The sequence below is a fragment of the Panthera onca genome, chromosome E1, assembly GCF_046562875.1.
Source record: "Panthera onca isolate mPanOnc1 chromosome E1, mPanOnc1 haplotype 2, whole genome shotgun sequence".
In the NCBI taxonomy this organism is placed as follows: domain Eukaryota; kingdom Metazoa; phylum Chordata; class Mammalia; order Carnivora; family Felidae; genus Panthera; species Panthera onca.
Window position 1 is genome coordinate 18258199 of NC_138352.1, and position 11336 is coordinate 18269534.

General features: G+C 61.3%; 1 protein-coding gene across 4 annotated transcripts; it reads right to left on the minus strand.

Annotated features, from left to right (window-relative positions):
* Nucleotides 1-288: 288 nt before the first annotated feature.
* Nucleotides 289-8463, minus strand: ARRB2 (arrestin beta 2). Of its 4 annotated transcripts, none has more exons than XM_060647549.3 (16): nucleotides 8339-8436; nucleotides 7774-7858; nucleotides 5546-5576; nucleotides 4834-4894; nucleotides 4683-4727; nucleotides 4300-4496; nucleotides 3951-4010; nucleotides 3526-3593; nucleotides 3247-3382; nucleotides 2966-3050; nucleotides 2723-2795; nucleotides 2310-2447; nucleotides 1422-1505; nucleotides 1244-1323; nucleotides 1079-1133; nucleotides 289-786 (listed from the first exon to the last, which is right to left on the minus strand). In XM_060647549.3, the coding sequence occupies exons 2-16, from the start codon at nucleotides 7815-7817 to the stop codon at nucleotides 693-695; spliced, it is 1251 nt and encodes a 416-aa protein (XP_060503532.1). In that variant the 5' UTR covers nucleotides 7818-7858; nucleotides 8339-8436; the 3' UTR covers nucleotides 289-692. The 4 variants fall into 4 exon arrangements, with proteins under 4 accessions (XP_060503532.1, XP_060503533.1, XP_060503531.3 ...); XM_060647551.3 differs by having other exon boundaries at nucleotides 718-786; nucleotides 1448-1505; XM_060647550.3 differs by lacking the exon at nucleotides 7774-7858 and having other exon boundaries at nucleotides 8339-8463.
* Nucleotides 8464-11336: the final 2873 nt, after the last annotated feature.

Consider the following 11336-nt stretch of genomic DNA (forward strand, 5'->3'; position numbering starts at 1 on the left):
AGCCACCCAGGCGTCCCAGGAAGTGAGTTTCTATTTCCCCTACAAATGACTAAGTGTATTTCGTGGCTTTACCAAACGGTACCTGTGAGTCTGGACTGACCGAGTCAGTTTCTGTGTTGCCCTTGGAACACAGTCACAGCCCATTCGATGGGACGTTTATTGACAAGCCTTGTGCCCGGCACTGTGCCGGGACACAGGAGAGGCTGGCTGGGTGCTCGGCCACGAGCACAAGTCACAGACGAGCACCTGTGTGTCCTCACCAGCTGCACAGAAAGCACATACACTCGCGCCTATTAAAACGTTTATTTTCTTCTTTATGCTCAGAAACAAAGAAGTGGCCTTGCCCCCCACCCCAGGGTCTCCTCGTGAAGGAGAAGGAGGCAGAGTGTGTGTGTGTGGGGGGGGGGGGAGGATGTCGGATGTGGGAGCTCTCTCCCCTTCTCCCTACTGTCATTCCCCTTTCCAGGACCCCCTCCAGAAGATGCAGGTTTGAGCCACCCGCTGGGGGGGCTGTGGAGGCACAGCTGGGGTCAAACAAGTAATGCCCACGGTCAACAAGAGAAGGGTCCAGTGCGTGTCCGGGAGCCACAGGCGAGGGAGGACGGAGGGGTCCGCCAAGGACTCGGTGCTGAGCGCAGGGAGGGCAGCCGGGCTGGGACCCTCCCCCTCCGGCCCCGCCCCCTCCACCCCCTCTAGCAGAACTGGTCCTCGTAATCCTCGTCCTTCATCCCCTTCAGCCGCAGGCGGGCGAAGTCCTCGAACACGATGTCGTCGTCTGTGGCGTAGCTTGACGGTGGGAAGCAGGGGTGAGGTGAGGGCTCGAGACCCTCTTCTCGGTGCCCCCGCCGCCCTCCCAGAGACAGGGGGGCCCCAGCAGCAACAGGACTGGGCGTGTGGGCGAGAAGGGACAAAGAAGGGACGGTGGCAGGCAGCCTCCCACGGAAGGCTAGGCCCTGGGGAGGTGATGTTCCAGCCCTCGCCCGCCCCCACAGGGGACCGTGGGGAGAGGGCAGGTCTGGGAGTCCCGGAGTCCCTGTCCAAAGGGCTCAGACTAGGAAGGCAGGGGAGGGTCTCTTACTTGGTGTCAAATTCAATGAGGTTGGTGTCCACGGGGGCGTCTGTCTCAGGAGCAGCTGAGGCGAGGAGAGGGGGCGGGTGGGTGGGTGCTGGAAGGGCCAGCTTTTCTCCACCGGCCTGGCTTCAGGCCGTCCCTTTGGGGGCTCGGGGTGGGTGGCATACTCACCTGTCTGGGGCCTGGGGAGGGTGATGTGATCGTGGGGCTTGGGGTGCATGAGGACAAAAGGCAGCTCCACAGAGACATCCCTGGGTTGTGGCGGGCGGGGGGGGGAGACACAGCATGAGGGGCCAGCACGGCCACGCCCGGGAAACAGTGCGACCCCGCGCTGCCCCGCCGCACTCACCCGCCACGAGCCACCACCAGCTTCACCTTGACCCTGTAGGACACCAGGATTCCCAGCACCTCCTTGTTGGCGCCCTCCTTCACGCTGCAATCAGGGGGAGGAGCTAGACCACGGCCCCCCGCACCCCTGCGCCCCGAGGTCTCCCCCGCGGGCTCCCATCAGTGTCCGGGCGCTGGCCGCCAGGGCTGTGCTGTCCTCACGGCCGGGCACCCCTCTGCACAGAACCCTCTGGTGGCTTCTCATCGTTCGCAGTAAAAGCTGAAGTCCTTGTGACCTGACAGTCCGCGCTGTCTAGTTCTGTTACCCTGACCCCAGTCCTGTGGTTCGCTGTCACCACGCTGGCCTCCGGCCCGCTGTGTGTGCTCATGCAGTGTGCCCTCGCACACGGGCGCCAGCGCGGGGGGGGGGGGGGGGGGGGCGGGACGGACCCAGCCCTGACTCTGCGAAGCTGTGGCCGTTGGGGGCTGCCCCCGCCCAGAGGCGCCACAGCCCCTCCCTCTCGCTTCCTCCCACAGACCGGGCCCGGGGCCACCTTGGAGTGGGCCTGCCGCTCCCTCTGCCCGGAACACCCCTTCCTTGCGTAGGCACGTCTCCTATGCCTCTGGGTCCTTACCGAATTCACATCAGGGTTATGGCTTCCCCAGCCACCCTGCTTAAAGTTAACACCCCCCTGCCCACACCCCTGCCTTATGTCTGTCTTCTCTGCCTTGCTTTTTCTCAACGCCGGTCTCCGATCTGCCCGCCCGCCCTGCCTAGCATCTCCGGTCTGTCCTGTGCCCGGACACAGCCCTGGCTCCCAGGACAGAGCCCGAGGCGCAGCCGGCACTGACCGCGCCGGTGGCTCCCGGTCTGCAGGACAACCCCCTGCCCCCACCCCGCCCCCCTCACATGGTGCTGGAAGCCAGGTTGGTGTCCTCGTGTTTGAGCTTCCCGTCCAGGGCAAGACCTCGCTTCTCCCGGTTGTCGCTGAGCAGCGGGGTGATGGTGTATACCTTGCAGAACGTGGAGCTGGGCGACACCTGGTCACTGGGGAGCGGGGGCGAGAGGACGAGGCTCCAGGAGGGGCCGGGCCAGGTGACGAGGTCGCTCCCACCCCCGGGGGCTTCGACCCCACGCCAGCCCTTCTCCCTTTGGGCACAGCTCGACCCGCCCAAGGAAACGAACGGCTCAGAGCCACCAGCCTGCGGAGGGAAGGCCCCCGTAGGTGGAGACAGTTGGGCACAATGCCATCCCCACCTCACACCCTCCGGGGCCTGCTGTTCTACTCTGAGGCGGGGGCCCGAGGCCATTCTGATACTCACTCTTGTTCGATCTGAGCCACAGGACACTTGTACTGGGCGGTGCTGAAGAGGCAGATGTCGGCATACTGTCTCACTGTGGGGTGTGGGGGGTCAGCGGCTGAGCAGGGGGCGCAGACTGCCGCCCGCCGCACTCGGACCACCGGCCGGCCCCCCGCCGCCCCCTGGCTGGGCCTCTCACGTCAGGGTATGTCCTGGGGCTGAAAATCGCTCCCCCGAGACCCCCTTCAATCCCCCACCTCCTACCAGAGACTTTGATCTTCTTGACGGTCTTGGTGGAGTTGTTGGTGACGTGGACGTTGACGTTCAGGGGCTCCCCGTGGTAGTACAGCTTTTGAGGGGATGCGGTCGATTTTTGCGGGTCCCTGTTGTTAGCGTGCCCCCCTCCCCCCACGCAGACACGTGGCTCCCTCTTCCTCTAAACCCAGGCCCAAGCCCGGTGGACGTACTGCCCGGACAAGTGGCTCCAGCCCTCCCCCGGGGATCCCTCTGCACTGTAGCATCTGCGTCACCCTCCTGCACCCCACCTCCTTGTCCAGGGAAGCCTCGAGGTGCAGGGACCGGTCAGACATGAGGAAGTGGCGTGTGGTTTCTGCTGAGGGCTGGGGGCCGGGTTTCTCTGGGGCAAATTGCACCTTTCGGATCACCAGCCGCACAGAGTTCCTGGGGGTGGGGAGGAGGGGTGGGAGGGGCCGGGCCTCAGACACCCAGACCGCCCCCCCCCCCCGCCCGCCCCTCCCACGGGCCTGGGGCTCCTGGGAGAGGGGAGGACACGATCAAACCATACAGGGGCTCGGTTCCCTCACCTTTTGTGGCTTTTCTCTTCTAGCGATTTGGCACAGAAGGCTCGAATCTCAAAGTCTACTCCACAGGCCTCAGGAGGAGGAGAAAAGGTCACGTCTTACACAAGGTCCCCTCTGCCACCACGCCCTTCCTTCCCTCGTCTTCACCAGGGACTCTTGCCTTATCACAGTCTGAGGAGTGTGGGGCCTGGGGCTCCGTCCCCCCGCCTCTGCTAAAGGCCCAGTACCTGGCCGAGTGAGCCCCCGTACTCCCCGTGGGCGTGCGGCTCCCGAGTCACACGTGAGCGGTGACCCTCCCCCACACACCGTATTTCCACTGGGGACGGTTCCCACCCCGCTCCTCCCTGACAGCCCCCTCTCGGGTGTGCCCCGGGCTCCTACTGGGCCCTGGTCTGCCCCGGGAGCCCTCAGAGCCCTTCCTGCCGCACCTTCCCCGTGTCCTCTGGGCCCGGCTGCAGCGTGACGGAGCAGGGCAGGTTCTGGGGGATCTGCGGCAGAGGAAAGGGGAGGCTTCAGTTCTCCCAGAGAGCCCCCAAATCTCTCTCCCAGTCTCAGCTCAGAGGCTGGAGGAGGCCGGGGGGTGAGAAGGTAAGAAGGAAGGGGCCCCTGGGAGGAGACAGAGACAAGGGCTTCCTGAAGGCAGGCAGAGGGAGGGAGGTGGGTCTGCTCCCCCTCCCACCCTTCTTCCAGATCTGCACCTGACAGGCGCCTGGCCACCCCCTCCCCCCACCTCAGTCCCAGACCCCTTGCCCTGCAGAGGGTGAGGGGCGTCCTCACTGTGAAAAAAAAGGGGTGGGCGTGCTGGCCCAGCTTCCTCAGCAGCCGGTCCTGAAGGCGGGTGGGGGGCCGGGGTGGGTTGGGCATGGGGGGGAAGGCCTGGTAGGTGGCGACGAACAGGTCTTTGCGGAAGGACAGGCCCAGCACGTCCAGGTCCTCGCGGCCATAGCGGAAGGCGCAGGTGAGGGTCACGAACACTGGCGAGGGAGGGCCGGGCGGGGCGGTCAGGACCCCCCCCCCTTCCCCAGCCCCCCAGCACCTAGCCGCAGCGGCTCCTTCCTGGGCAGCGCGAAACCTGCCCGAATCCGACTCCCACTGCCTTCTCCGGCCTCTTTCTGGGGCCCCGTCCTCCTCTGCCGCCCCGACCTCCCCTCGGCCGGTACCTTTGCGGTCCTTCAAGTAGTCAGGGTCCACGAGCACCACGCCATCTGGGAAAGGGACGCCGCTGCATGAGCTCATTTCCTGTCAGGGCCTCTCCTCCATCCCTCGGCCCCGGGGACTTCTTCCCCTCTTGGGGGACGTGGGCACACTTACCTACAGGGTCCACTCTGTCCAGGTGGTCTACAAAGTCCCGCTTGCCCAAGTACACGGTGAGCTGAGGATGCAGAAGGGACACAGGGAAGACAGGGCAGGTGGGTGCAGGGCAGCAGAACCCTGGAGGGGCCGTCCTGCCCGTGGCCTCCCCAGGCTGGGGTGTCCCCCCGGGTTTCCTTCAGAGCAGGGGACAATAGTGGGGTTTCCCAGACTACCCAACCTTGAGGCTTTTGTCACACCTCTGCCCCACAAGTCAAGCAAGTGTGTGTGTGTGTGTGTGCGTGTGCATGCGTGTGTGTGTGTGTGTGTGTGTATGTGGGGTGGGGTGGTGGGGCTTGGGGAGGACTTGCCCCAGGCAGCCAGTTAGAAAGCAGGCTGTGGTGTCACTCCTCTGGGATACACAGGTCATAGCCTGGGGGGTGCTAACTGTTCCCACCCCAGGCACCCTGAGCTCGGCTCCTAAGAGGGTCACAGCTGGGGCTTGGGGCTCCTCCCCCTTCATCTGGCCTCAGGCCGGTCCCCACCCAGCCCATGGCTGAGTGCAGGGGCGAGCAGCCTTTGCGGTGGCAAGGGGCTTCAGGAGGGAAGGAAGTGGGCTCTCAGCTGTCACAGGAAGTGGGGGCTAGAGGTTGGGGATCATCTAGGCGCGGGCCGGGCCTTGCTCGGGCCCACAGAGGGCTGGGAGGAGAAGCAGCATGGCAAACCGACTCACCTTGCAGTTAGGGCTTGACTTCTTGAAGACCCTAACAAAACAGAAAGGGAAGCCCCACTGCCTCCGTCAGACTCGGCAGGGACCTCCCGAGCCGGCCTGAGAAGCAGGGTTCGCCCGCCCCCAGGATTCAGCCCGGAGGCTTCCGGGCTTTGCCAGCCCTACCCCTCCCACTTCTCACCAGAAGGGCGGCCATAGGTCCTTAATGTTCCCGGGCCCCCCTCCTCCGTGCACTCTCACTCTAGGTCCCCTCCTGTGGCAGTCAGTAGTCACTGGTTGCCCAGAAACCACCCAGGCTCTTCCCAGAGGACATCCCCCGGAGGGACCCGAATAGGCAGGCGGTAGTTGTGTCGGTCTAAGACCGAACCCTCCACCTGTCTTCTCTGGGCTCCAAAGACAGCCAGAGTACCTGGAGGGCAGTGGCCCTGGCTTTCGCTCCTGAAATGGTTTCTACCTGGAGGCACTACTTAAGCCCGGCCCTACTCCGTTAACCTCCAAGGGTTCCCCATCCCTGATCTCAGCAGCCTCAAAGCTCACTTGTCTTTGAAGGCCGAGCCCAGATATCACCTCCTCCAGAAGGCAGAGCCAGCCCGGACTCCCGTTACCCCCCTTTTTTCAGGGGGTTCCCGTCACACTTGATGTTTCACTGGTGGTAAAACTTGTGACAGCGTGTCCGGGCAGTTAGCTGTGGACCGTGTGTCACTAGGTAGACCGTGGACGTCACAGACCTCATCCAGTCGGGCATCCCCAGCACAATGCCCGCCGGACCATGAAGATGATGGTGCGGGCTGACATTTAGCGGGGGCATGTGTTATCTCATTTAATAGTCTTAGCAACCCAACGAGGGAGGGCCTAATAGTTCTATTTCACAGGTGAGGAAAACGGGGGCACAGGAGAGGGGAAGGATTTTGCCTAAGGCCCCAGAGCAAGTAAATGGTGGGATTCAGATGAATCAGAGGCAGTCTGGCTCTGAGCCCATGCTCTTTGTCAGTAAGCCGTTACACTCTCCTGTCTCTGCAGTTGGGCTTAAGTTCCTTGAGTTGAGGGGGATTCTCGCTTCCCAGAGCTGAAACGCTCGAAGCCCGGACTCTACCCGTTGCTGAGAGGGTAGGTAGGTGTCCAGAGACCCCTGTGCTCTGGCCACTTGCGGGCCTGACATCACTTATCCCAATCCGCTCAGCCGCGATCCCTGGAAGGGTCCTCGGATATCCTGCCAACCTGCCCATCCTTCCTCCAACCCTGCCTTCTCCCCACCTAGTTTTGCTCTTACAACTTCACTTCCCCCTTCTTCCCAGAAGGTCAAGATATCCAAAGGCCATAAGGCAAAGGGTATGGAAGTCCCTGGGTATCCCCATGCAATTAGGGAGAGTAAGCGCTGATACGGCGGCAGCTAGAATAAAGCACCACCTCTTGACCCAACCTGGGGGCTGACTGCCGTGGCATCCAGCTCTCCCTCCCCTTTGCTTCTAGTTTTCCTCCTTGTCCCGGTGTTTCTCCCTATTAGGAGGAAAGCCACCGGGCTGTGGTTTGAGGTAATTGCCCCGGAGCGGCTGCTGGGCACCTGCCCTTTGGAGCCCAGGCTAGGGAGGCACAGCACGTGCACACCGAGGCTGGCCAAGGAGGCAGATCATGGGGGTGACTGGAGGGGGCCCGCAGAAGCAGATGTTCTTTCCATTTCCTGTGGCCCAGAACTGGATGGGGGTGGCGGGAATTGTGCCAAGTCAGCAGTCCCCCCTCTGGTCCATCCATTCCCCTCCCTGAACCACATAACGGAAATTGGGGGCCTCCCTCAAGTCAGTGACTTCCCCTTTCTCCGGGGGGTGTTTGAGCCCTGATCCGGGACATCAGGCCTCCCTCTGGTCATCTCTCTCCACTACTGCTCGACTTGCTGCTCAGAAGCCTGGGTTCTCCTACTCTGTGGCTGGGGAGCGGCGGGGCTCCTATGATCATCTTTGGCGGAACAAGTGACAGCCCGGTACCAGGGCCCTGTTCCCGATCCCTTCTGGACAGAGGCACACAGCCCCAATCTTCTCCTCTTTTCCTCCTGCTCCCCAGGGACTCAGGCATTCACCCACTGCCCCCTTGGGGGTGCTGGGCCACAACAGGAAGTGGATTTTGCTAGAGACCAAAAAAGAGAACTCGGGGTATCAGTGGAAGGAAGGAGCCTCGATTGCACAGAAAACATCCGGGGAGTGGATGGCGTGCCCAGGGCAGATACTGGCTTCCCTCACCTCGGGGAAGAGGAGTGGGGCCCAGAAGCGGGGAGGGTCGTCATGCACTCCGCTCCCCCAAGATGAAGCTGTTGCTCCTGGCAACCTGGGGTAAGGCAGAAGTTTGGAAGCAGAGCCACCTGGCCCTTGGGACAGCCCGACTGCCCGTGGGGCATTGGACAGGAGGCTTTCCAGCAGCTCGGGACGAGTCTGGGGAGGGGGGATCCCCTCCCGGCATCCAGCCTTCCCATACCCGACCCCTCGGGGCTGGCCACCTGCTCCTCCTTCCTCCGCCCCTGCATCGCAGCCCGCACCGGAGAGCCCAGTCGCTCGGCCCCCACATCCCTGCGAGAACCCAGGCGCCGGTTTCCTGGTCCCCTTCAGCCCTCGCTTTCTGCACAGGGGCCCGGCATGCGTCCCCCTCGTTATCCTCGAGGACCTGGGCGTGCGGCCCCGGATGGCTGCCCCCTAGGGACCCAGGCGTCCGGCCCCCGGATTCTCTCCCGGGTGTCCTTGTCTGGGGACCGTCCCGGCACCAGCTCCGAGCCGCCGCCCACGTCCCGCCGCGTGGCCCCACCTCCCTTACCTGGTGCCCGGTTTCTCCCCCATGGTGCGCGCGCCCGCCGCCTGCCCGGTCCGCGGCTCGCTCGCAGCCTCGCAGCCCTGCTGCCAGGTCCCCGCTCCTCCCCGCGCCACTGCGCACGCGCGGCTCTTTCTCCTCCCCCCCCCCCCCCCCCCGCCCCTCCGGCCCCCCTCCGGGTCCGGGGAACCGCGGCCAGATGCGTCAGCCCGGCTCGCGCGCGCCGCGCCGCCGCCCGCCCACTCCGCTCAGACCCGCGCGCTGATTGGCTCCGCCCCCGCGCCCGCCCCTCCGCAGCCCCTCCCGCCGTCCCGAGCGGTAGGAAGGGGCGGGGGTCCCTCCCGCGCGCGCGGTCCCCGCTCCCCGCTCTGCCCGCCCATCTCTCCGCCCCTCCGCACCCGCTTGGGAACGATTGGGCCCCCTGGAACGACGGCGCCCGCCTGCCGGGAGCTTAGAGCCCGCTGATTGGCTCCCCGCGTCCAGGACGCGGCGGGGGTCCCCTCCCCTTTGTTTGCTTTCTCGGCGGCGGCGGAGGCGAGGGAGGCGGCGGGGGCGGAGGAGCGGGCGCCGGCACAGTCTGGGAAGGAGGGCTCGGGGACGCACACGTGGGTGAGCGGTTCCAGTTGCGTGATGCTCGCTTCAGCGCGCGCCGCTCGCGCGTGCTCGCAGCCTTGGCCCGCCCTCCCGCCTCTCGGTCGTGGTGTGTCAGCGCCCTCTGGTGTCCGTCTTTGGTCTTCGCGGGGTTCCTTTGCCTAATTTCTCTGACCACCCAGGCCTTTCCATCGGCAGTCTTTGCAGCGAGCATCCGTGCGTGCATCCGTGCCTGTAATGTGCTAGTCACCGTGCTGGGCGATGGGGACACAGACACGAGTTAACATGGCCCCCGCTTCCCTAGTACAGTTCGGGAGACCCATAAACAGGCATCATGATCCCAAGAATACGAGAAAAGAGGTAGGACTCAGAAGACACAGCGCCTGCCAGCGCTTGACTGGGGCAGGGACGGAGGGGACTGTACGCTGTCCGAAGGAGGAGACATTTGAGGACAATCTTTCTGACGGGTGGGCAGAAAGGGTGCTCCCCCAGAGAAAGGCAAGGCACGTCCTGTTCTGAAGTGTTTGTGGGGGTCGATAGGAGGAGAGCGACTGGAACAGAGTGTGAAGGATTCTGCAGAGCCGGTGAAGGAACGAGACTGAGGTCCTCCCCGGAGGAGGCGGGGTGGGGGAGGACACATGGATCCAGTGGTGGTTTTTTTCAAGCGAAAGACTGGCATGATGAGACTTCTCCTTTAGGAGGATAATTCCGGGCAAGGTGGAGGATGGAGAGAGCGGGGCAGGGTTGTCTAGACTAAAACTAGTCAAGAGATGGTGAATGATGGAGTGAAAGGGAGGAGGGGCTGGGCTGAGAGTCATTTCTAGAGACGGGGGGGGGGGGGGGCGGGGGGGGGCGGGGGGGGGATTGGTAGATTCCTGACATTTCTGGACTTCAGGGGCTCGTGTATTTCTCCTTCCTTCCATCTCTTTTCCCATTCTCCCCCTGTCCTTCCCAGCCAGGTGAACTAACTTCACACTCCCCCCTCCGTTTTCGATGTGACAAAAAGTAATATGCACAACACCACAGTTTCCGAGATCACCTTTAAGGTTCAAACACAGGCTCTCAGTTCCATCACCACCTTCTAAGCTCGCTTTTCACACCTTTCAAGCTGTAGATCAGACACTTCTTTTAGACACACAAATCACAGGGTGCCTTCGGCTCAGGTCATGATCTCACACTCCGTGAGTTTGAGTCCCGCACCTGCATTAAAAGATACTAATATAGGGGCGCCTGGGTGGCTCAGTCGGTTAAGCGGCCGACTTCAGCTCAGGTCACGATCTCACGGTCCGTGAGTTTGAGCCCCGCGTCGGGCTCTGGGCTGATGGCTCAGAGCCTGGAGCCTGCTTCCAATTCTGTGTCTCCCTCTCTCTCTGCCCCTCCCCCGTTCATGCTCTGTCTCTCTCTGTCTCAAAAATAAATAAACGTTAAAAAAAATTAAAAAAAAGATACTAATATAAAGAAAATTTCAGAAAGATACTAAAGAAGACTAGAAAGAATGAAAGAGATACACCATTTTACTTTATTTATTTATTTTTTTTTTTTAAATTTTTTTTTTTTTTTTAACGTTTATTTATTTTTGAGACAGAGAGAGACAGAGCATGAACGGGGGAGGGTCAGAGAGAGGGAGACACAGAATCCGAAACAGGCTCCAGGCTCTGAGCTGTCAGCACAGAGCCCGACGCGGGGCTCGAACTCACGGACCCCGAGATCATGACCTGAGCCGAAGTCGGCCGCCTAACCGACTGAGCCACCCAGGCGCCCCACCATTTTACTTTATAATGATGGGAAAAACCATCAGTATAAAGATGTCATTTCTTTACAAGTTGTCCTTAGATTTAACACCATATGAAAATAGCAGTGGGAGGCTGGTCCCAAGGTCGTGACTTATCTCAAGCGATTGTTCCCAGTCTGATCGAACTCCTCATTTGACTCCCTCCCCCCAACCCTTTCTCACTACTGCACCTGATTAGACTTTAAAAATAAATAAATAATGGGAATGCAAGCTGGTGCAGCCACTCTGGAAAACAGTATGGAGATTCCTCAAAAAACTAAAAATGGAACTACCCTACGACCCAGCAACTACACTACTAGGCATTTATCCCCGGGATACAGGTGTGCTGTTTTGAAGGGACACATGCACCCCCATGTTTATAGCAGCCCTATCGACAATAGCCAAAGTATGGAAAGAGCCCAAATGTCCATCGATGAATGAATGGATAAAGAAGATGGGGTATATATATATATATATATATATATATATATATATATACACAATGGAGTATTACTCGGCAATCAAAAAGAATGAAATCTTGCCATTTGCAACTACGTGGCTGGAACTGGAGAGTATTATGCTAAGTGAAATTAGTCAGAGAAAGACAAAAATCATATGACTGCACTCATGTGAGGACTTTAA